This window comes from Paramisgurnus dabryanus, chromosome 15, assembly GCF_030506205.2.
Source record: "Paramisgurnus dabryanus chromosome 15, PD_genome_1.1, whole genome shotgun sequence".
Taxonomy (NCBI): domain Eukaryota; kingdom Metazoa; phylum Chordata; class Actinopteri; order Cypriniformes; family Cobitidae; genus Paramisgurnus; species Paramisgurnus dabryanus.
Window position 1 is genome coordinate 2,645,231 of NC_133351.1, and position 26,778 is coordinate 2,672,008.

Sequence of the window (26,778 nt, forward strand, 5' to 3'; positions counted from 1 at the left end):
AAAAATCCATATTATTCCCTAGCACGTGCTAAACTGTTCGCTTTAAATGCTTATATCTTCTGTATGCGAATGTTGATTCATACCAAAATGCTTTTTTGCATAGTTGTGTTTGGCACATGAAAACGTCTCGGGTTACGTATGTAACTGTTGTTCTTTGAGAAGGGAACGAGACGCTGCGTCTCCCTTGCCATACTTCCTGTGTCCCTGTAACGCAGTCTTTGGCAATACTTCAGATAGCGATATACTTCCTGGCTCTCGTGTCACCCTGTCTTTGTCGTTAAGCCTCACCATTGGTTGAATTTGATAAACACATTCAGACGCACTTACCCCTGGAGGCGTCCCCAAAGTGTAACTGCAGTGACGCAGCGCGAGTTCCCTCGAAAGGGAACTGTAACAATGTATCTTAAAAGGTAACACGATGTAACCTTGCTCTCACTTGAAATGTGTCCCCACATTGAGTCCTTGAATTCGAGGTTTTTGCACCTGGAAAGTCCTTGAAAGGTCCTTGAATTTGAAGTTAACTAAGGTGTGGGAACCCTGTAATGTATAGAACACCATTCAAGTAAATAAAAATGCTAAATCGAATGAATATAAAGTATAAAGGAGTTAATTTAAGTGTGCTCTTATATGTGCCACCTCAGCTGTGACATTAAGGACGAGCCTGAGGAAATAAAAACTGACCAGAGACTTTTGATGGTGCTAAAGCCTCCTGATTAGAAGCCAACATCAGTCAATGCATGACTCAGCAACGCTCACCGCTATTGGCTGCCACGCTGTGACCTATATTGAAGTGAAGGAGACCTGCAGACATTACGCCTTTTATCAGCAGAGTTGCAGAACTAATTGCATTTTAATGAACACGGAGGCAACCTTCCAGCTATTAGAAAAAGACTTGTAGAGTCCAATGAGAATTTACAACATGTCATTATTGTCTGATTATAAGTCATAAGCATACACTATTCACATTTTTTGATGTAGGCTTATCCTTTCTGTATTTAAGTGCCATAGACATAAATTACAAATTTAAACACACTGAGCTATATCGCTAAAAAACGGTTCACGCCAGCCCCCCATTGTGATTTGGCCCGAGTGCGTTGCTTTGGAGGACCCTGTTTGAATTGCATCCATTAAGAGAGCGTATTTTAACATATACAGCTACTGAAATGACACGCAGCTCTTTACAAATGAAACAGCCATGGGCACCAAATGCACCAACTTCCCAATGTTAATTGTACTGCAGCTTCCCACGCACAGACCATCAACTACATAATTATGCCATCAAAAAAAAGCAAAGAATAAATCTAGGGCATTAATGGAATGTCTTATACGAGAGAAAGAATAATGAAATATCACAAACAATAGAAACTGTATTTAAGAAACGCAGCAAATGGTTCTGGAAACGGATGCTAATGGTCATCTTTCACAAGCGTAATTGCTGGGTAGCACCAGGACTCACTTGCCAGTACTATCGTGCTAAACGCCAGGTAATGTCATTTGGAAGCATTATATTTGTTTAATACTCAGCTTTTAAATGTGATGCATTTTTAAAAACTGGCACTTTTGAAAGATGTTATGCTGTTTTCAATAAAGGTCATCAGGGTGTACAGCATGATATTATTTAAAATATGAATTTTTTTAAAGCTATATCACCCAACTATAGATGTTTTGAAGGTTTGTCTTGATATAGAAATCAAAATCATTGATTATGTTTCCCTGTCAGTAGTAGTTTTAAAGATATTAATATAGATTATATTGGTTGGCTCTGGAAAAATCCACTATAGTTATTGATTTGGACATTCATCCAATATTATGTCTGTGTACGTGTCTTTGTTTTGTTTCGTCTTTCTCTCTTTACTATCCCTCCAGATCCATCCCATTGGTCTGTTCAGATCAAACTCAAAAAATTGTAAAGAATAAAAGCAAAAAAGCAAACTATATTTTGAAGTGGCCTGACTGGGTGTTTATGCTGGTGCCCAAATATGATTATTTTTGTCTAAGTTTACATAAAAAAACCTCACTTAGATATATTGTGCAATAGGTCTTTTTCTCATCATGATATCCAAGCTTCAACTGCAAAAGACAAACATTCAAACTTGATTTGTTGTGAAATTGAAAAGCAACACAAAAAAGCCACAATGTTTCAAAAGCATTTGAATGATCTTTTATTGTCCTTTGTCTCTATGCATACATGAAAATACATTTACGTTGAATGTAATTATGGCAATAATGTACATACACACACATAATAACATGTATGTGGTGCGTTTCAAAACATTATACTAATAACAAATGTACATTAAGTACACAAATGTGCAAGTGTATCTAATGTACAAATACGGTATATGAAACGTATCTACATTTCATAGCGATTTTTCATATATAAAAATGCACACTTACACACTTCATAATAAGTGCACACACATCCACATGCACACTACAGTTCACAAAGAAGGAAAGCGATTGACTGAAAAAGAAACAAAAGGAAATTTGCATGTAGAGACCTCGGAGAAGACCTATACAGTCCACAATATCCCGAATATAAACGAATCCTCAGAGGCTGAGCGGTCAGTGTGCATCGTCTCAACTTAACTTGTCTTTTTAATATATGTGCAGGTAAGTCTCAGTGTACGTATACAGACAGTCTGTTTGAGGTAGACTGCTCAAGCCTTTCATTTACCTTTTTCTTCATTTTCAGATGTTTTTATACATTTTTCTTTATTTTCTTTTATACAAATGTGTGACATTCAAAAAAGACAGAACATAAGTACTACATGTCAATATGTAGCAATGAGGTAGAAATGGTCATAAAGGATAATGGTTAAACCAAACACAGATGAACTCGTTTTATATATAGATGAAAGAAACATCTATAACAGCACGGAAAGAAGCAAGTCAACAGACATAAACAGAAAAAAAATCTAATCATGGGATATTTGATTCATATCTACACAGGAGATGTGCTTTAAAACTTTTGGACTTTTTGGGATGTTTCAACAACTTTTCCTCTTTCCCTTCTCGCTTTATTTTAATCAATTTAAGGAATGTTCAGGGTTAATAAGTTCAGCTTTATCGAAGCAGAATAATGAAAATAACTTTTGCTTGTGTTATTAATGTAACTCCTATGATAGTTATGTTAGTAAGATAACTCTTAGTGGCATCTTTGCATAAGTCATAACATAAAAATGGAATGACTTGATTTTCCCACACTCCAAAAAAAAAGAACTTTTGCCAGTTTACTTAGTCCTTTCATGTTGAGATTATTTGGGAACGAAATTTAATTGAGTTAATTCAACAAAAAGTGTATTTTGTCAGTTTTACTTAAAAGTAAATAAGTGGCCAAGTATGAGTCAATAAACTTGTTCTGATAAATTTTTACGGTTACATTAATTGATAAATTAATTAATGAGCGGTTTGAAATTTAGCATTTAATTTCAAATATTTTTATGATGTATTTGATAAGTTGTAATTTAAAGGTCTAATGCTGCGTTCACTCCAGCCGCGGTAGAGGTGTCAAGCGCAAGTGATTTCAATGTTAAGTCAATGTGAAGACGCGCGTCTGGAGGTCTCGTGGCGCGAATGAGGCATTTTGTGCGGCGTGGTAGATGCGATTCTGCCTCGCGAATGGCGCAAAATTGAGATTTGCTGCCGGAAACGCGTGAGTTGAAAAAAATTGAACTTTGGCGGAAAAACGCGTCGCATTAACCAATTAGGAGCTTGCTCTAGTGATTACATGAAGCGAGCGGAGTCGCAGAAGCCCCTCCCATGATGCAAATTTCCGTGTGAATGTCTCGATGACTAGAATTTCACGCACGAATGAAGCGTGTAAACTCAAAATGTTTAAGTGACCAACTAGATGCGGTGGACGCGAATTTGACGCCCCAAACGCGGTTGGTGTGAACCCACAGTAATGGTTGGTTTCCTGGACAGGGCTTACTCTAGTCCCAGACTAAAATGCGTATTTGATCTGCCTTAATTTAAAAAACCCTTGAACTGACATATTTTGGCATATATTAGTGACATTGTTTTGTCTCAGTGTTGTTTTTTGTAAGGTATGTTTGTAAAAATAATTTTATATTCTTGGATTAATCTAAACTGTGTCCGGGATTAGTTGAATTGAATTATGATTATGATTGATTCAGTGTTATGGAGTTATTAAATAGGTGATCCTAATTTAGGGGGGTAGAGTTTATATAAATGGCATTATTCAAATATTTGCCATTATTAATTAAAAACTCTCTGGTACAATTTACTCAATTGTTGTTTGTTGAGATTACTAAGGTTTGTGAAGTTCACTTTAACTTCTTTTGTAAAATGAACTAAATTATTGTTTGTTGAGATTACTTAAACAAATTGCGTGGAATCTGTTTTTTTTTTATGGAAATCCAACATTTTATTTTTTGAGTGTAGTTTCATGTTTACGTATATAAAGTCTTATATATGCATTTAATTAAATACTGGATATTAGCCATGACTTTTGCTTATTTCTTTTAGAAACTGAGAAATGACTTGATATTCTTTTCTATGGAAATCAACATTATTATGCTATCGACAGAGCTTAACTGAACCAGGAACATACCTTTGAATTGTTAAAAACTGTGTTTTAGTCAACACTGGTTTTGTCCAATAATCAATAGATACATTAGCATAACACCAACCCAAACAATAACAGCAGAAAACAGTAAGACTAAGATTAAGATCATTTTACTGTTTTGGTCATCGAGTTTGTTCGTGAGTGCTATTTGGCTTTGAAATACACAAAGTGTGATTTATAACAACAAAACAAACAAATATATTTTGCGGCTATCACATGGTTTAATCCTGATGTCCTATACAAGTTTCCCTAAAGGTTTAAATGCGTGGATGGACCCTGATCATCTGAGTAATGGATCAATTATATTTGAAAGTAAAATAGTTTTGATAGCTTTGGTTTTGAGGGAGGACAAATAAGTGTGATAGGCATTAACACAAAACGATAAAAGTGCATTTGACAAATTACACAATAGTAACTTTTCGTTAAAACAACACCAAGCAAAAAATAAAACAACACAAAGGAGAATAAAGAAAACGGTTTCCGCTTCAAACAACAAACCAAGGCTAGAAATCATGGTCCTTTGGGCGCACATATCACTTTACAAAGATTGTGAAGCAAGTGTCTCACGGCTACTGAAAAGTCTGGATGTTTGTCGAAAAAGCAAACAGATATTTCTTCAAGGATATGTTATATATACATGTACTGTATTGGAGCTCCGGTGTCTCCACAGCTAAATAAGCACCTTAAAGTGGAGACGAAATACACAGCAATGGACAAAAAGGTTTAAGTTAAAAACAGAGTGTGTGTCCTGTCCAACGCTTGAGACGTATGATATAAAGGCAGAAAAAAAGAGAGAGAATGGAAAAAACAAGGGAACAAATCACTTCACCATCTCTCTAGTGCTAGATAAACAAATCGCTTTGAGAAAGTAAACGTATCGAGAAAGAAACAAAAAATACATTCAAAAACAAAGTTTCCCCTTACTGTTACCAATTTGATATCCCATGCTACCTTAGGCTGAAACATGTGTTTTATGCTTGGCCAACGCATTGCTGTGACGTAACTAACCTCAGTACTCAAGCGGGCAAGTTACCAAACATCTATTCCAGAAAACCAAGTGTGCATACTTGGGTAACTAGTCATAAACATGCTGACTTGAGTAACTCGATAAGCATGTTGCATACATAAACGCTTTTGTAGTTCATGTTTCAGCCTTAAGGCAGTACAGCCCCAATAATCGGCTCCGGAGAGACCCCATCATCAACGTGTGTGTGTACATGTGCGGGAGGGGCGTTTGGTGTCATCTGGGCGCTCTTAGCATAAGAATTGCACAGGTAGTGTGAGATAAACGCTTTGTGTTTACTAGGGAGAAAGGCAGCTTGTTCTCTATGGAGGCTTTGGGGCAGAACAAACCTAATGAGGTTAAGACACCAAGCTATCTTCTTCCTGTTCTGGTCGTAGTGCTAAACTGAGGTAGAACAGAATGCAGGGTACACATGCGCCTTAGATATCTCGCACAGCAGCAGGACAGAAAAAACGAACAAAACCAACCTTACTATGTCGCAAAGAATACGAAAATGGTCTTTAATCGAATTGCCTTCGTAAAAATTTTGGTTTACCCCTCGATGACTCGTTTATTTTCCAGAGAGAAAACAACACGACCCGCTGTACTTCACACAAATGTTGAAGTCTACTGCAAACACTGGTGCAGACATTTCAGGTTTCAGATTTACCTTATCTACACTACAGACAGTGCCCATCTCTGACTGCAGGGATCTTTGTGTAGTCTGTACTATAACTGTGCGATGCAGAAAGGGACAGAGTCGATAGTGGCACAAATTCTGCTTTCTACACATTCACAATGGAATTAAAATGTAATTTGGGAAGAAAAAAAACACATAAATGGAAGAAAAATGCCTCAATTTTTCTTTCCAAACAACCCAGAACATTTCTGGTTACATTCATAGTCATATCTTTATCATTGTTTTAATTGGTTGAGGTAAACCTAGAATTATAGACCAAGCAAATTAGAAAGCAAATGCAACGTTGACAGCAGTATGTAGTGGTATCACATAATCTTTTTGAGGTACTGTACAAATCACGATCACTTTCCTGAGATTTTGGAAAAACACAAGTGAATTAATAAATTAGGATCCAGATTTAAAGTACAACATGGACCTTCAACTGCCTGGTCAGACTTGATTGAGGAATACTGTTGTTCTTTTGATTGAAGTGTCGAAAACAGAAAAGAAAAGAAAACACACATGTTCAGCTTTCCATGTTAAAGCTCTCTATATTAGCACATGCCACCAACGTAGATGGTGAGGCAAACGAATCCAAATCCAAATTTAGTAAAGCACCACATCAGGCACTTCATAGCAACAGAATCTCAAAAACAGCAGAATGATATTTACATACAAAGACGTTTGTCCTCACTTACAGTTTCGTGGTAAGTGGAACTCTGTGTCTGCAGTACTGAGCCCAAAATCAGTATTTCTCTGTCTGGATTATGTGCAAAGAGCCAGACCTTGTCTTAAGTACAACCATGCATCATTCAACTCTATCTGACCGTCCCTAAGGTTCTTCTTCAGGGGTCATCTACATTTGTAAAAAGTAAACCACACTTTAGAACTGCATGTGTCACCCAAAGAATTCTGAATTGTATCCCCTCATTAAAGAAGGGGAGGTCACCCCACGGGTTTATCTGTGCCCTCACTCTTTACTGACTACAGCCAAACATCTTATTCCATTCAGTGTATGTATCAAGTTCTTTCTGTGATATGCTGGGCTGGATTTTGCAAAACACGCTCTCAAAGTCTTGGTAGGACACCGGTCTCATCGGACCCGGCATCATTACCGAAATGTCAGTTGCGGACATGCCATGGATTGGACCGACCATGGCCTCCTGGCAAAGCCGGACCACATCTAGCCCGGAGAAACCGTCAGTCCGCTGAACGAGCAGTGTAACCTCTTTGTCGCTGAGGCAGTAGTTGTGCTGTGAGAGCAGCTGGCTGATTATCTGGTGCCGTGCATTAGCGTCCGGTAAGGGAACTAGCAAGCGCTTTACAAAGTACCTTCGCAGAGACTCGTCAATCTCTTCGGGTTTGCTGGTGGAACACACCACTAGAACGTGTTCCTCAGGTGAGCTTAGAACGCCATCGAGCTGAAGGAGGAGCTCGCTCTTGATTCGGTGAACTGGACTTTCTTCGCTCAGCTGGGCAGATAACAGCAGATCCACATCGCTGATGAAAACTACTGAGGGCTGCCGACAGCGTGCAACAAGAAATGAGGCCTGAACAATCTTTTCACCCTCTCCGAGCCATTTCGTGACCAAGGCCGAGCCACTGAGCAGGAGAAAAGTAGCGCCGAGCTGACTGGCCATACAGCGGCCGAGCAGAGTCCGACCAGTGCCCTGAGGTCCGAAAAGAAGGATGCTGCGAGGTAACGTAGCCATTCCGCTGAACATGTCTGGCCTTAGAATAGGCCATAGGACCTCATCTTTGATGGTGGCTTTTGCCATCTCTAGCCCAGCGATGTCACTCCAGTCCACAGGAGGTGTCTGTTGCAGAATCTCAGTGGTGACCATCTCTACCAAACTGGCATCGCTGTTTTTTAACTGCTCCTCGGCGGGGATGCTGGAAGATGTTGCTGTGCCAATAGAATGAGTGAGATGCTGTCTGTTATCATCACCGTGGTCACTTAAAACAGGAGAGCCAAACTTTCCAAATGACTCCCCTGATCTTAGGGAGCCCAAGGAACCTTTGGAGGATCCGTAAGATGGAGGGGTCATTGCCCTGCCAGATTGGCTGCTAAACTTCCGCTGTTGATCCGGAGGCATCGACTGCTTTGTGGGCTTAAAGGCCAAAGATGATGTGTCAACGTTTCTGTCAAATCCATTCCCTCTGGTTGAGTCAACAAGACTGTTGTCTGGCATTCTGTACATGGGACTTTGAGCAGAACGCTGCTGGCTATAGCTGAAATTTCCATACCCGGAGTCCACATCTCCCTGGCCCGTCATGTAAAATGCCTTCCTTTTCAGTGTGTTGGCTGAGCTGCCATTCAAAGGTGTCGGTGCAATTGGTGCGTGGTTGTGGGACTGGTAGGAGTAACCAGGAAGGGTGGAAGGGGGTAGGGGAGTGGGGGCAGCAATGCCTGAGGGCAGGTAAGCTGAAGGGGGGTGTGCTCCTCCTGGGCTGTAGCCTGGGGCAACAGCAGTCTGTGGAGGATAACCTGCTGGAGGGTAGTTATAACCGGAGAGATTCGGGGAAGTTGCGTTGTAGCTGGGCACCAGGGTTGGAGGTGGAGGAGCCTGAAGGAGCCCAGCGCTGTGCAAAGGTGAGGGGTGTGGGGATGGCAGAGCTGGTGTGCTTTGCCCGCCGCTGTAAGTGGAATGCAAGTATGAACCATTGTAACTGCTAGCAAATTCCTGAGATGGGATGCCCGAGTGGTTTCCGCAGTTACTGCTGGAGTAGCTGGGCTCGCTCAGGCTGCTCGCCACCCCTGTGGAGCTGCCGACACTTGCGGTCACATCCGGAGGCAGGGCGGGCGTCATTCCGGTTTTACTTGCGGATACCACATCTGCAGCACAACTCATTGGGTAGATCCCCTCCTGCCATGCGTCGCTTTCTGATTTGCGTCCGTTCAAGAGTCCTGGAGCACTTTCGGTGTATGAGCACAGGAGCGCCCGCTCTCCGGGACCCTCTAGGATACCAGAATATTTCTCTGCGTACTTCTTTAGAAGGTTGGAGGCCGTCAGAGCCGATATGTCGTCGTTGGCCCAAGCATACTGGTAGGTCCGCTGCAAGTGTCCGCGGTATGCTTCTGCTTTATGTGCGGGGGAACGTGTGGTGGACGAGATGTCAAAATGTTGCTCGGCCCACTGCGCATGTTCTGGGGTCCACTGCATCTTTAAGCCTGAACAGAAAAACACAAAGAGCAAAGCATGTTAAGAGTCAGCAAAATGAATGTTCATTCAGAGATGATCAACATCAAGTAACACAGGTAAAACGTTAAGTGTTTTACTTTCCAGATAAAACCTCTGAATCCCTCAAACATGATCAATTTACTTGAGAAGCAGTGCACTCTTATGTATTCAGAACTGCTTTTAGAGAATGCGTCTTGAACAGAAAACATATTTTGTCTCAACACACGTATACGCCTTGCTTATAAACAAGCAAGACGTTGTTCTGCCGACAAGCCTGAATACATTATGCAGAACTGCTTCTCAAGCCATTTAATTTTGTAAAGATTTAACTGGAAAAGAAGATTTTAAAAAATGTATAAAAGATTTATTAAGCAGTGCAGAACGTCTGACTATTTCTGACTGTTTTTTCGCCTGCCAGTTTTAAGTAAATATTGTGTAAAGTGGGATTGTTTTTCCATCCTCTTTGTCATCATAAAAAAACAATTATCAGTGTTGATCGTTTTAAAAACTCTATGATCTAAAAAGCAATTGGCATTGATGTTATTGACAATAACAACATAAGCAGCCAAATATTTCTTTCCATTTGCCCTCATCCAGCTCTCCAAGTGTCCTGGCTTCATATCGCTGGTTCTGCTGACAGTTGCTATCACAGGAACGCTGCAGATTTGGGCCTCCAACACCTGGTTAGCACAGTATAATGCACCCTGCACACAGCCGAGTGACACAGACATCGCAGGTCACTCTATAATCCAACTCTCATCTAAAGCAGTCCCAGACAGTTTCAAATCTGCTTGGAGGAGTGCAGCAAAGCAATCTCCCAGGCAGCGCTCCGCTGCTTTCATCACACAAACCCGCAGCACGGCATGAATTACAACAGCTTTCTGTCTGCCGCCTGCCTCCCGGAGCACAGAAAAACCTTCCTGCCTCCCTCTAATGCTCTTCTTTCTCTCTCCTCTCTTTTACTTGGACGCTCTGGGTTCGGTCTCGCTGTCTTTTATTGCCTCCGGGGTTTAAAAGCCGCCATCAAGTTTAATCCCAAACTCCATCTGCAAACACAAGCAGGCGCGCACGCTGTCATCTTAGACACAGCATGGGATTATCAAAGAGACATTTACTCCGGAGCCGTCGGGATGACGGGGGTGGTCTCGCACACTCTTTCGCGCCGTCTCAAGATGGACTTCTGATGACAACGCTGTTCTGCCGCAGAGTCTGGCGGGCGAGTTATTGTACTCATACGGGCACACCTACCGCTTATCTGAGCTTACGGGCCCGAGCGCTCACGGGCTCCATTCACCGCACAAAGGAGCGGTCACGGAAAACTGAGCTGTTTATGAGCTTTCAACTACGATACCCCTTTTCTTGATCTCTCAATCCCACAATATTAGCCAGAGACTGCAATGCTCCTGAAAGGCAACGAATGTTTAAAAATGTAATCACACCTGTCAATGCTCTAAACGGGTGTAATTACTTCATGTGGTGTGTGCGTCATAAATAAAATAAAATCTTTTAATTGTTAAATGCTTTAAATTAAACATACTTGATAATTTTATCATTTAAACCTAACAACTTTTAAAATGTAAAAGCATTGTGTTAGCAATGCAAAGGTTGAGGGTTCAAACCCCATACTAAGATCTGCAAAACCTCATACTAATTAAAAGCATCTGCAAAATGCATAAATGTAAATGTATTCATATAAATGGTGTATATTTAGAAATGTCAATGTCTAGTCACTATCCCCCCACCCCCAACATTAATCTCTCTGGATTCATGCATCAGTATTGTGTTCATCAGAGCAAAATCTCCACTATAGAAGATAGGCGTGAGGTTTTCCCATGCATGAATCCCCCAGTAGCCTGACCAGACACCACACACGCAAACACGCAACGCGCACACACACAGATCTAATTAGCAGGATGATGCTGAGCTAATTGTGTTAATTTACAAGGTTTTAGTCAAAGGGACGGCTGCTTTGGCTGGCGAGGCTGTCAGACTGGCGAGTTAATGACTAAGAAAGGCTGAAGACAAAAGAAGCCAGAGAGAACATGGCACATATGCCAGTAAAGCCTATTAATAACCTCAGGGATAAAACCAGCATCGCAAAGCCAGGCACTTTTAGCACTATAATCAACTGATCACAACGTGTTTAAGACTTACAACAAACACTCAATTATAATACTCAACTATAGTCGGATAATCTGCCCGAATTCCCACAACATTCCCTTTGTTTTAATTAGCAGGATTTTACACTGAGAGCATTTTACCCGCGTGCAAAATAACTGGGAAATGTGAAAAATACAGTGGGCACATCGGAGCGACACCCAATCAACACTCATTAACCAAAACACCATCAGACTAAAAACTCGCTAGCACATTCAAATCACGTTTCATGAAGCGTTTGACTGCAACAGAGTGAAGTTTAAATTGAAAGCTTGCAAAAGTTTGCTGCTATAATAGCGCTGCTCTTGTTGCATTTTGTATGCACTATTTTTAATTATCATATGGCTCTCTAAAAAGCTTAATTTTGATTGGTCAGTCGCAACATTCCATTCGTTCTTTTCAGATAACTACCGCTCAAAACTAATAACACCCGGTAACCTGGATGCTGAAATCATTTTGACAGGTACAGTTTAATTTTACATTAATATTAGTTTTAATATTTTTGCATAACAAAACAACTAGTGTGTTTCTGACACTTATCTTAAAACCGCAAGAAAACGTTTTCGAAAATGTTTTCGTTACAGAAGGTCTGTATTCATTAAAAGTGAGCAAATAAAATATTTCAAGCAATATTTAATGTTCCTTACCTTACTTATGAGGTAAATAGCCATTTAATAAGCTGAATAATGTACAGGTTGTTACCACAAAATAAGCCACTTCACGTCGTGTCCTGATCATCACAATGTCTGGGCTTATTTCTGTGATAACAACCTGCTGCCTATACATTAAATAAGTGATGCACATTGGCCCATATGTAAGAGATAATATAAAGGCAGCAGGTTGTTATCACAAAAATAAGCCCAGCCAGTGTGATGATCAGGACATGACGCAAAGTGGCTTATTTTGCGGTAACAACCTGTACATTATTCCGCTTTTTACATGGCTATTTACCTCATAAACAGTTTAAATATTTATTTTGCACATATGATTGAAATTGTTGTGTCACGTGACTGGTCAGCCTGTGTTCCCAAGTACGAATGTTCGGCAACCAAAATTATTCGGCCGAAAATAGCAAAAAAATCAGTGAAAATGAAAGTGAAAATGCTGAATACATTTTACTGAACAAGGAGGTCTTTGATGACGCGATCAGATAGTTACCAGTGCAGAGTGAGAGACGCGCAAATGCAGCAAACATGTGGGTGACATTTTTTTTAAAGTGTTCGAGAAAGACGCGAAAACATACAGCACTACAAGTTTCATTTATCATTTAAAATCAAGACATCCTGAACATCATGCAGGGTTTAAGAAAGACACGGCGGCGATCCTGGGTGTCGTACAAGAGACTTTAGCTCTTCATCTCATGTCAAAGACCGTCAGCAGTATGTAATAAAAACTTCCTACCAGTAGAGTCCTACAATGACAAACATGCTTATATTAACGAGAAATAAAAAGTTTATTAACAAAAGCTTTTTGTTAGACCCAAGCACTTTTTCCTCTGTCATCTCCTTTCTGCCATCTATCCTTTTGCTCGTGTTGGACCGTGCACGCAGACACGTGTCCGCTGCTCAACATAAAGTAATATATAAGCGTAGTTGCAAGTTTCTTAAGGCAGAGTAATGAATAGGTTATATGATAATAGAGTAATAGATTAATATCCATTTACCCAAGACACATTTTTTGGTTGAATGTAACTGGAAAGTATATCTATAGCTATCTGAACAGAAAAGTGACCAGGTGTAAAAAGGCCCTATATAATGACTGCTGGAATGTTAATTTTTTTTTTTTATGATATGAAATAAAAATGCGTAAAAGGACATTTGAAAATGTAACTTGTGCAATGGTGAGAAAATTGGCAAATAAATATTGTTTGGTGGTCCAGTATTCAGCCTTTGGCTGAGTTTTTATTTAAAAATCGGCTTCGGCCTAGAATTTTCCTTTCGGTGCATCCCTACAAATTACAGCTCCTTGTATGGATCTTATTTCTGACATTTAGTCAAAATGCTACTGCCAAAGGTTTATAATGTTTCTTGCACATATATTGCAAATAAAACGTTTACTAAATAGTTTAAAACAATCACTTACACATGCAAAAACAAGCAGTGAAACAACAAACACTGTGTTTAGTCCTATTTTGTTTTTTCCAAATCAACAAATAGAAATATACAATTTTGTGATCTCATCACATTTAGTTTTCCCTGAACTCCCTGCTCATGGTGGCTATATGTTGATTTATTTAACCAGCTAAACAGAGGTCGTATATTTGCCATCATCAAAGCAGAACCTTTTCATTTCTTTATTTTTCTGGGCATAAACTGTGTGCCTGTGGAAAATCACCTTGGGAATTCAGAGGTTTAGTCGTCTCTATCTGCCTCTGTGCATCCACTTGTTAATACATTTATTACTCTTCTTTCATGTTTCACTTTCAAATATATATTTATATACGGCTCCTCTCAAAGGCAGGTCTTTGTGAGGAATGTGGGTGTTAACTTGCTCTACAACAAAGTAAGACATTTCAAGAGGTTGAAATCCTTCGAAGCGCCACAGAGAGATTTCAAACAATGCTCTCGTCTTGCAGTCTGATGGCTTTTCCGAAACGCACGGCGCTTGAACAAAAGAACAAATTCACTTTCAGTCACTATTACCGAACCATTACAGAATAAAACCTTACTTACACGGATCAAAGCGTTATGATACATCAAAGATTTATTTCACGGGGGCTGTAAATTACAGTATTCACTTCATGTATGTGCCAATATTTTTAAATCGTTTTTTTATTCAATATGCTTTCGATAGATCTGTCACCCAACAGCTTATTTAAGCATAAAACTGGTATTTCAAAGACTTGCCATTTCAGAAAAAGATTTGAGGAAAATAATTGAGTCTAAGAGCGAGAGAACCACGGAGGTGGAAAAAGAGAATCAGAAGATGAATCATGTCTGAGTTTCATCTTCACTAAATCAACACCATTTCAGCGTCATGCTGTTTTCAAGCTACAGTATATACACACATAAATAACACGAAAGGACATCCTTAACATTGTTACGAGTATAAAAATTTCATTGAGGACTCTCTAATCTGTCTTCAGTAGGTTCGGCAACTTCTTAAGGAACATGCCAGTCAGAAATTTGATCAGCACACTGGGATTCTTGTATATTTATATTTATCGAATGTCACACGTTTGAATTACTACAACGAGTGAGATGATTACATTGACATCATACGTTTTATAGCAGACGAGAAGAGCATCTAAAGCCCGGAGTACAGTTTGTTTTATACACGTACGAGAATGTAACCGCACGGTTGAACGCACAGCTTTGCAAAGCATAGTTTATTTGACAATAATCGACAAAATGCACTGCATCTCCTGGGCTACATTATCCTGTGCGACCTATGCGTATAAAGTACTGTATGCGGACCCTAGCATATGCGTAAAAACGATATTTCTAGCTTAAGGCTGTGTATACACGACAAGGATGAAGTGAAAAGTTTCTCCTTTGCCTTAATGAAAAATTTCACGTACCAACGACAGCGTTTTCAAAAAGATCCACATTTTCACAAATCTGCGAAAACAGCTAAATCCATTGTATTAGATATGCCAGGCCAGTAGATGGCGATCTAGTGTGCAGGTGTACATTCTTATACAGAGAGATGAATACAAATGATCAAGACAGCAAAAGCTTAGAGCCGTTATGTTTAGACGGACGATGAAGTATGAGAATTACTAAAAGACCCTGGACTATAAAGCACCAAAATTTTTTGGAGAAGCATTAATAAAACACAGGATGTTTCTCAATATGCGTTCTTCAGTGCTCTTGCGTCCTTGTGTTTTCGCTCTACGTCATCATTAAAGTTCAATTCCAATTCTCAAGAACACAAGTACAGAGGACGCATGAAAATACCCGGATGTGTTCTTGATATCGAGGATGCATCGAGTGCAGACTTGCACACTGAAATCGCGTTATGCCCCAGAAGTCATTGCGGCAAAACAATGGCAGAGGTCAGGTGACCAATAGGAAGATTGCACACATCTCAATTCTCACAAGTGCGTTCTGCGTTCTCACGACCTTCTGAGTTCATTCTTCCGAGGTCACCTGCCAAGACCGATCTCCACGAGAACGCAAGTCCGTTCTTGGCGTTCTTGGAATTGAGAAACGCCATTGTTGTTTTGGTTATACTCACGCATGCATACTGACTAAATGAACACATGCGCATGACGTCACCGTTATCACAGATCCGCTTTGACATAGTTTACATGGAAATGATAAAAGACAAAGTTATCAAAAAAATCGCATAAAAACGTTCCTGTTTACAGATAAAATTATTGTCGCATAAATGGCCCCTAAAATGCATTCATTCTTGTGTTTCTGTAAGCGTTGCTTTTTCCAAAATAAGAATGGTCAGGCACCTAGAACCGGCAAACAAATCTGTGTAAAGATATTAAACACAATTAAAGAGGTTTGCATATCCACATATCTTTTCACTTGAAATCTGACAATTATCAGATTTGTCTATTGGTGTACTTTGACAATAAGACAGTAGCTGCGTTTCCATTCCAGATTTGCGCAAAACGTTTGCTTTTATTTTTTAAAATGTTGACAAAAGACTATTGCGAAATGACAGCATTTCCATCAATTTATGATATGAAACGATACTGAAACATAGTTTTTCCTCTCGCGATAAGTCATTCCAAACATCACGTCGACTGATGTTGATAGTAGTGTTGGGCGATATGCCCCATTTCAAGATCGTCCTATCGTCAGCCTGTGAGATCGCCAATACACGATAGTATTGGGGGGCGGGGCAGTAGTTTACTCATTTATTTATTTGTTCATTTTACTTATTTATGACAAGTCACTTGATTGGTGGACAAAAAAAGCAAGGGCAACACTATCATGACCGCAACATTCTTAAAACTGATGCCATTAATCCATCCGCATCATTAAGTCGAGGCGCTTTAAAATTTCCTGCGTGCCAGGGAGTGGGAACAACAAACTCACTGGTTTTAACCACCTGCGCGCCTAACAACCTCTCTAGTGCAAGGTAATGTCAGAGCTGCGTGCATTCAGGTCAGAGAAAAAGAGAAAAATTATGATTATGTGACTTGAAATGCCAATAAATTGTTTCCACTGCGGTTTTGCAAAATACACCTTTTCCGAATTGCCTAAAAAAACACCTCATGCGAGCGTAAAATCTTTTTTGCGATAATATGGAAGTTTTTGCGAAATTGACGTGTTTCCATTGGCTGTATTTTCAATTCGCAATGTAAAGGGTCATGGAAACAAAGCTACTGTCTGGTTAAAACAGTCAGTCAACAATACGTCTCTTGGTGTAATCAGTACGGTTGCATTATTACTTGTGTTTGTATTAAAAGGAGATGGTCGTAACGCCCCAGAGCTCAGTTTCCCTGATTGACTTCTCACAAACCCTCTTTGTTTAAATTTAATACAGTCGGCTGCTCTACTTTACGCCTGGAAAATCTTAGATTACGCTGACCACTGTTGTCCATTTGGCCGAGACGCCAAACAAAAGCAGGCAGGACTGATTGATCGCAAGCTGGACTTCATTAAAGAAGATATTCTGAGCAAATACTAATGCGGTTCCTTCACAAGAACTTTGGAGACGACCTACAGTCGCGCTTCCCAGAATTGTGACCGATCCGCTTATGAAAATTAACCATGATTTTACTACAGTTAAAACCAAAAAACCATGGTCTTCCTCATAGTAATCAATACACCAAAAAAACATGGTTACTACACTTTTACCACAAAAAACAAACATAGTTCTGACAGCACAATGCAAAAATAAAATAACTAATTATATCATTTTGCATAGTTACGATCCACAATTAGCAACTTTTAAAAGGGAAGAGATGTAAGTTCCCATAGCTTCTGCTGTTAATGTCAAATGCTGTGCGTTTATGGTAATCTAAACAAATTAAAGTAAATGTTTACATATGATCTTTCAAGACATTTTATGTTTACTTTTGCATTATAAACAATTTTGATTTCCCTTTGATTCTAATGCAACTAATTTCAATCACATTAACATCAAGATGACATGAATGCAAACACAAAAACAAGCTCAATTTTAAATGGTAATAATTTGATCTGTACATCATTCACTGACATGTGGGATGATTAAAGACGCCATACATCCTCACCTATTACAAACTGTAACATCTTCAGCAAACCTGACAGTAATTACTGATCGTCTCTGCTCATCTAATAGAGCTGTTAGTGATGACAGTGATCAACACACCGAGTTTGGGTGGGGAGGAGGCTGAGAGAGAGAGAGACTAGAGGAAGCGAGAGGGGGCGAGCAAGAAAGACAGAGAGAGAGAGAGAGAGAGAGAGAGAGATACACTGCGGTGTGTAATTTCAGACACTGTGATCATGGCCAATGAGACAGAGAAGCTGACCTTTTTCGGATCTATTAATCTGGCTAGCCTTGGCCGATTTTAAGCAAACAGTGGCGAGCTCGCGCTCTGTCTGTCCAATTTCCCAGTGCGTAAATTGGACAGCCACTCGCACCATTCTCAATTCATTACCGTGTTGCTGAAAGGAAGCTATGAGGTGGATTTTTTTGGTGCGTGTCCTAGTATGTGTGTGTATCCACTGGGGATGTGCATTCTGGTCATTTTTACAGCTCAAGCACTCGACTGATACATCTGTGAGAACACAAGTACTGGGTAGGAGGTTTGAATATGGAGAGATTTCGGTTTGCACTGTTTTCACCTTCCAGTCTATGTGCAAACGCGTGAAATAAATATCTTTGATTTTCACCTTTTCTGAAAAATCTAAGCATCATTAAAAAAGATCAATATAGAGACATTGAAACTTACAACCCTTTTTTAATTGTAATGTTTACAGATAAAAACATTGCCAAACGTTTTTTGAAAAATTTACTGAAAGATGCATTCTCTAAAAAAAGTTGATAATGCAATTATTTGATAATGCGCTGATATTTTTCCAGGAAATCAACACAAAGATAATCATTTAAAAATCATGTTTAACTGTTGATTTATGTTAAAATGCATTACGCTCCAGACTCTGCATGCAAGGATACCATAATACCTACCAAAAAAGCTAGTGTAAAATGCCCAAACCTTTAAAATATGGCTAAAATGATGCATTGACTTCACATGGGATACATAAATTAGTCGATTTAAGGATGACACATAGGTGAATCGTTTATCCCCTATAATAGTTTTGCATTTGAAAGATTTCTGGAACACAAGCCTGTCAATGGTTTCAGTCTTCATGAATAAAGGCTAAGAAGAAGTATAGCTTTAGTTAAACTAGTTCAGTGTTAAAATAATCATCTTAAAGAAGCTTTCTTCCTTTATTTATTAACTTTAACACTGCCTGCATTTCAAAGTAAAATAAAGTGAAGCGAACAACTGATCTAATAGTTGTATTTGTGGTTGACGGACAGCCACGGGTCAGTTGCATGCAAGAAGCACAGACAGTGAAGAAGCCTTGTGTAGGGTGCATCCTTTTGTGCCCCCCCCCCCAAAAAAAATGTATGGCACAAAACAATCTCAAACTTAGAATTTGAATAAAACAAAACATATTCAATGTAGTGTTGTTGGTTAATAGCCTTGTTGTTCTGAGACTTAATTACACAGAATTTCTGATAAATGTATTTATTTTATAAAATTACAAAATTAAGGCCCCCTGGCACCATCTTGTGCCCCCCCCTGTTTGAGAACCACTGGCATACTGGTTGCGTTCTGCTCCCACTGGTCTGGTTGTTGATAAGATAACACCTACATTATCTTAAAGGGCACTTATTATGGCTTTTTTACAAGATGTAATATAAGCCTCATGTGTGCCCAGAATGTGTCTGTGAAGTTTCAGCTCAAAATACCCCACAGATCATTTATTATAGCATGTCTAAAATGCTCCTATTTAGGTGGTAGCAAAAACGCGCTGTTTTAATGTCTGTACCTTTAAAGGCAAATGAGCTACAGCTCCTCACTTCCTTACAAACAGACAGAGTTCAAACAGATCTGATTAATACAGTCTAAGACAATAGTATCTATTGGACTGAGTGTTAACTATTGTAATACAGGGCTGTAAGTGGGTGGGGCTTTATTAATGTGACCTAGGGCTGGGTATTGTTTAAAATCTTTCGATCCGATGCCAATTTCAATACCGGTTCCTAGTGATAATTTTTTAGATACCATATGTTTTAAAATCCATTGAAACATTAACAAAAATACATTAAACACACAACTTTTATTTTTCACCTTTATTAAAACTAATTCTGGTAACACTTCTCACTCAGGGTAACATTATTAATAAAACTGTTTGTGCTTTTTGGATAGGGGTGCGCCAGCAGACACACTTATCTGTTTTTTTATGAAAATAAGGAAACAAAAATAAAGAAATTAAACATATAATTGGTCTTTAGCTTGGACTAACAGTATTTAAATAAGTGGGTTCATTATAGCTGCAACTTTGACAAAAAGTTTAAATATTTAAATGGGTGACTGAGTTTTAATGGGAAGATTTGTATGTATGTTTGTTTTTGTAAACAATACTCAACTTCATAATTATCAAAATATTAAATACATTTGGGATTTTTAAAACGCAAAATAGCAAACCAGTTAAATTGAATTTTAGTTTGTCCGGCTTGTAAGCAGTGTTGTTAGGCTGCCCGTGTGCGTCAAGTTTAAACCGTAAAAAATAGGTTTAAATGCATCATCCATTTTGGGAGATGAGGGCATGAAGGCTTTGCAATTCGGAGGGACAGGTGCTAGTATTTCATAAGCACTGAGAGACACAAAGACTTTCTGTAAATTTCTCATATTGCATCCTTTCTACACTTGGCTCCGAGTTGGACTGCGAGTATTTTCAGAAATCCTCCCCGTCACGTGGTGGTGGACAGCCAATCACCAGCGCTTTAGGTTCTTACATGCAAGTACAGGCTCACACAGACAGCCGCTTGGCTTTTGGAATTAAAATTTGGGACTGAAATATCAATCATTTTTCGATACTCAAAGTATCAGAGTTTTTCGTTCAATACCATAAAAGTATCGACGTTCGGTATACCCAGCCCTGATGTGACCTCACATTGATAAGAAAATGAAAACAGGATGTCTAATGAGGCTGCTTTGGTTTAGTGGGTGATTTTTTTATTGTAGGGTGGTTGTGTTCAGACACTGCCAACCCACATTATGTCCAAACAACCTTGTTAAAGTGGATTTTGCATAATAATCAATAGCTCTTAATAATCGATTCATCCGAAATGAATCGGTAAATTAATTGATTCAAAATAGTCTTGCAGCCTTACTTGAAAATCAAAAGTAAATGAACTTAATCAAGACATGTAGTCATGTAATAACCGTTTTCATCATTGATCACAGCCAGCCCTAGTATCAACATTCAATCTCCAGCAGGATTCCTTCACATAAAAACACCCATTTTCTCTCTCTGGGAGGACGGATGCAGTCGCCCTAAGAGGAAGCTGTCATAATTGAAACGTGGCCTAATCAGACTCATTACCATTTTGGGCAATTTGCACCACCAAAGATGCTTATTAGGTAACTGTGTTTAATAAAGCGCTCTTTAGAAAGCCAACAGTAATGAGCTCTTTAAAGTCGGCTCACGGTGTGATTATGCCAGTGGAAGTGTTTAGTGCGCAGACTGCTACATTTAGTCTTGCGCGATGTCATAATTAAGCCATGCAACCTGTTTTCCCTGCCTCACAATGGACGCGGCTACGGCCCGTAAAACCCGGGAAAATATTTATAATTACTGATCATTACAGCCCAGGGATTTTTCTCTGCGGATGTAAACACAATTATGAGAGCCTCTTGCTTTCATGTGCCTCCGACAGAGCGCTCCATATGACAAACACGCAATAGTGCGGACAGACATTAATTACATTTATAAATAAAAACAAGCCCGGGTTTTTGTTTCACGCTCCTCTTGCTCTGACGGAGGGAGGCTGCGATGTGGTCCTAATTCAATCTCTACCAGAAATCATTACAGACAATTCATCTTACATATTAACTTAAAAGGTAATTTGAAAATCTATGTCGTCCTCATTTAAAAGCTACCGGAGGCCAGAGGTCATCGTTTAGCTAGTAATTTACTCAAGAAAATTCATTGAAGGCCTTTAGCTGCCGTGATGCTCCGATTTTCCTGACCGTACGTGAAAATGGTGGATGAGTTTCTTGCTTTATATTGTCTTTCCTTCAGGGCTTTCTGGTGGTTTTCCCAGTAATGTAAAACTGTCACAGTGAATATTGTCACAATAATGTGTGATTAATATTATATGATCAACCTTTAAACCAGTGGTTCCCAGTTTAAAGGGGTGATCCAATATGCTTCGAGATCAAATAAAAATGAATAAAATGTTCCAGTTATTGTTTTATATAAAAATATATAATTTAATTTAAAAAAATAATTTGCTTACAATGGTGGGGGTATGGGGGGTTGCAAGCAAAAAAGTTGGGAGCTACTGCTTTAACCAATATAAAGTACAAACAAAAAAGGTTGAAATTTAATTTCTATCACAACTTTACTTTTCCCACAGTCCTTCGTGATTGGTTAATGAGCAACATTTTCAAACGAGATAAGACATCTTCACATTCACAATAGCTGCTGGCTATTTTGATCTAATGAAGCTGTTGAAACACAATTAATCAATTAATTACAATTAAATGCAGGTCAGAAACTTAAGTCCGTCATTAGTTATCATCATTTGGTTAATTGAAATGAGTCTTTGTTAAGAGCTTATACCTGAGAGAACAATAACTGGGTCAATGACACGTGACGTCTGATATCATAAAAATGAGAAATCGTTTAAACTCATTTCATATAAATGAATACAAAGCAATTTATGTTTGACCAATTTTAAGAAAGATTTGCATTTAGAGACTAATTGGGCAATATTAAGTATTAATTAATATTTACATTTATGCATTTGGCAGATGCTTTTATCCAAAGCGACTATCAGTATGTGTGTTCCCTGATCCCATGACCTTTTGCGCAGCTAATGCACAGGTGTTTTTTTACACACAGAATAGATATGAATTTTAAAAAAAGCATTCAAACTGTTTTCTGAATGACAAAAGATATATTTTTAACTACAGAGACTTACTGTCCTTGACACTTTCATCTTCCTGTTTCATGGTTTTCATCTTATGACAGCAAAACGAAAATGTGCAGATTTTATTTTGGCACAATAATAATATGAATAACTGAAGGAAATAGACAATAGTAGCATCACATCATTGATCTGTGTTGTCTGATTCAGGCAGCAGAGTTTTAGATAAGCCTCTTGTGTTTAAAGTGTGAAATAAACAGCTCTTTGTGTAGATCTATTTACAAATAAGTGTTTCATCTCAATCAAAGCTGTTGTAAAGTAGATACTGTCACACAAACCCTGCACTGAAAGCACAAACTCTTTATAGTCCATTGCACGGCTGAATTTTCATTCTCACTGACGCTCAGACCTTCAGGCCTTTTCCCAGCATGTCTGTTTAAATTTTCAGACTGAACTTTCCTCTGCAGATCTCTGCAGATTTGTGTATCTGACTTGAAACTTCTCTGAAAACAGCAACAGACTTTACAACACAACGAATTTAAGAGAACAACGTCAATACGACCACCAGTACTGCAATGCTCAAAAGCAATAGATTTTGAAATGAGCGGTTCATAAAATTCATAAACCGTTGACGCTTTTTTAGTGATGTTGGTGTTACAGGAGTAAGTAACATTTGCAAGATTTACATAGCAAACTTTTACTATATAAATTAGCGAATAAATCTGTTAATCGCATGCATGCTGAACGACGCCTGGTCTGTACAGATCTGAAATCTGTTTAACCACTACAGAACACACATTACCAAGGTAAAATTACTTTTTTTTAGACTGCCTAACAGTGTTAGGTTTTAGCTTTTTCTCTTATTTTTACATTTTCTTTTTTTTTCTTTTATATATTGTTTTCTTATTTCCATGTAAAGCACTTTGAATGACCTCTGTGTATGAAATGTGCTATACAAATAAACTTGCCTTGCCTTTTTGTTTGTAAACACATCTATTAGTTTTCAACACAGAAATCATTAACAATCTGAAGCACTTACAGTAAGGAAGAGCGGGGCACAAAGTAACGCATTTTGGCTTTATCACTAAAAAAATATTTAAGTTATATTAATCATATTTTTTACACAATGAGCATATCTCTGATACACTTAAAGTTTGTTTGCGGGACCTACAGTTATCATACAATTACACCGAAAGTGGCAGGAGTGCAAACGTTACCCCAGGTGGGGTTCGTGATAACAAACGGAGGGTTTGTTGTAACACCTGCTAGAAAATTTAGTTTAAACACAAATAATTCAATCAAATTCTGTCTATATACTAAAGATGGATATTGTTTCTATATCTGCCTATAACAGATAGATATCCACACATTCATCCATCCATCATCCTTCATCTAACCATCCTTGTATTATGCAGCAATGCATAGAAATAAAGGGCTGCACAATTAGGACAAAAAAATCATAATTGTGAGTTATTTCCCCTGATATTATATTAACAGTTATTATTTTGATGAAGATTATTTACATTGTTTTCATTTCATTATCATTGTAACACTGTGTGACAACTAACCCCGCTGTGTAAAAATGTTTTAATCCCAGCTATCAGTTACTAAGAGTTGCTGGGATGTTTCAAAACGGTGTTATGTTTTAGGTAACAAGACAGTGATTAAAATAATATAAGGTTGGATTTGGTGACTTACACACCCAACTCAGAAATAATAAAAAAAAAACATAAGTTGAAGAAATTTACTTTCATGCCTCCAAAACACTTTTTGTTCAATATCTTAACACATCAAAACTTTTCATAAATTCACAAGAGATCTTCTGACAATAAGAGAAAAAGACCAAAAGCACAGATTGCTCGGGCCTGTATAAATATGTAAAGTAGCCGTGTTAAAATTAACCCCGTGTTTGTTTGTGCCCAGCTCACCCCTGCATTATTCCTCTAAACAAAAAATACTGGCATCTTGCTGGAGATGAAACTACAAATAACCAAAGAATCAAGACAAAGACAAATAAAGACATGGGCCTGTTTGAAAAGTTGACAGAAGAAATCACAGAATGATAAACAAAAGGGATCAACAACCATTTAAAACAGACAACTACAGTAATGGTCAACCAATATGAGCTTATCAATGTCCCGAACTGATATCTAGAAAACAACTTGAAATATAATTGAGAGATTGCAAAAATCACCGAGTGAGTCATGATTGTTGATTAAAATAATAAACACACTTATGACATGTATAATATGTTATGATTTATAATAAGTACTGTATGGATTAAGAACTAAATGAACTAAGTAGTAACATAAACTATTGGCAGTATGTTTGTGTGCTATGTATTTTTAGGCTCAGAAATAAAAAAACTGAAAAACTATTTGTTTTACACAATAATATTTAACATTCACAAAAAATCATTTTAGTTGCACTTCTGTTAATCTAGCAGGCAGACAGTTATTGGTGATGTGACAATTTCAAAATGGCAAATAGCAACCAACTACTCGACCTATAACTGCTGACAACACAACACTCCTGTCCCGTAACCTTTGAAAAAAAGTCTTTCACACAAACTGCTGCAGTTGACCGCAGCGAAACATAAACAACCAGAAGTGATCAATCCATCAATATGTTTTTGAGTCCTGCATATGTGCATGAGCGAAAGCAAGCCGTGCTGTAGAAACTGGAGGCGGATAATGTGATAATTTCTGTCTAATGTACCATCTGCTATTGTATCAATGTCACCGTTAGTATGAAGTAGTTGGACTCTCCGTCTGTAGCCTGATGCTCTCAAAGGCACGCGGTCTGGACACCAAAGCCCGCTCTGCCAAAGCACTTAGATCAGCTCTCCAAAAACACCACCGGTCTCTTCGCTAACTGAAAAACAAGAGGACCGTCGAGGCCCAAATCTAAGCGCACCTGCCAGAGCCGGGTGTACGTTTACACTGTGTACTTATCCTTAATGTAGTTGGCCTGTCAGTCACGCAGTCAATTTGTAGAGACAAGGCTGCTCTTTGTAAATCAGCGTAATATTCACGATTGTATTCTGTGAGACGACAGACCCGACTGTGACAGAGCTGTAATCATTTCAATCGGGTAAACAACGATTATGGCTCTCCAGCGTCTGGCTGGCTGTTCGGCTGATACAGTGGCGTCTTTTCTGCCCCGGTACGCTTCTCAATCTCTACTCTTCCTATAAAACCTCAATGCAGACATATATATATGTGAATCTTGATGACAAGCAAAAATATTGAAACATCTTTATAATCGGCAGAATTTAGCTGAGAACTGAGGTCTGGGCAAAACAGTTATAAAACAAATCTTAAGGATTTTGATTAGGGCTGTCAAAAGATATATCTATAGATATCATTTTCTTAAATTTAAACATGCTTGTTTGTATTTATATATACATAATAATAATCACCCACATGTAAATGTTTTTTTATATATAAAAAATAATTACACACAATGCACACATATTTTATGCAAAAACAAACTTTGATTTTGAATGCGATTAATCGCGATCAATCTTTCGACAGCCCTCATTCTGATATCTAGAGAAATCGAAGTGGTTATAATAATTCAATTACTTGTTAGCAAATAAGGTGATGCACACAATAATGAGCACTCCCATGCTATCCCACAACACTCCTATACCATAACCATTAAAATACATACAGCTATATATTTTTGCACAGTAAAACAAAAAAACAGAAGTGCTCGATCCTCCGGTATATACAGCATGTGTCTAGCAGAGAAACAAACCTGAACTATAGAAACTGGAGGCGGATAATGTGATCATTTTAATCTAATGTACCATCTGCTATTGCATAAATTATAGAACATATAGAAAACACGACAATTGAACGGTCCAAGGATGTCTGTACATTTCAGGCGACGATAGAAAGAAATACCACTTGTGTTAAGCCCGGAGTATAGTTTGTTTTTACGTGTATGCAAACGTACGCATATGGTCGAATGCACAGCATAGTTTATTTGATTCGTATGTGTAAACAGATTTCTCATCTCATAGACTTCATACTATATTCTCCTGTACCCGCATGTGCCACATACACATACAAAGTATTGTAATGATGATATTTGCATCACA

General features: G+C 38.5%; 1 protein-coding gene across 3 annotated transcripts in view; it reads right to left on the reverse strand.

Moving 5' to 3' along the window:
* Window positions 1–4,108: 4,108 nt before the first annotated feature.
* fign (fidgetin) overlaps window positions 4,109–26,778 on the reverse strand; it is a 59,738-nt gene continuing 37,068 nt past the window's right edge. For all 3 annotated transcript variants that reach the window (XM_065252342.2, XM_065252341.2, XM_065252340.2), the window contains one exon: window positions 4,109–9,445. In XM_065252342.2, the coding sequence (XP_065108414.1) occupies window positions 7,251–9,437 (2,187 nt within the window). In that variant the 5' untranslated portion in view covers window positions 9,438–9,445 and the 3' untranslated portion in view covers window positions 4,109–7,250. The remainder of the gene's footprint in view (window positions 9,446–26,778) is intronic.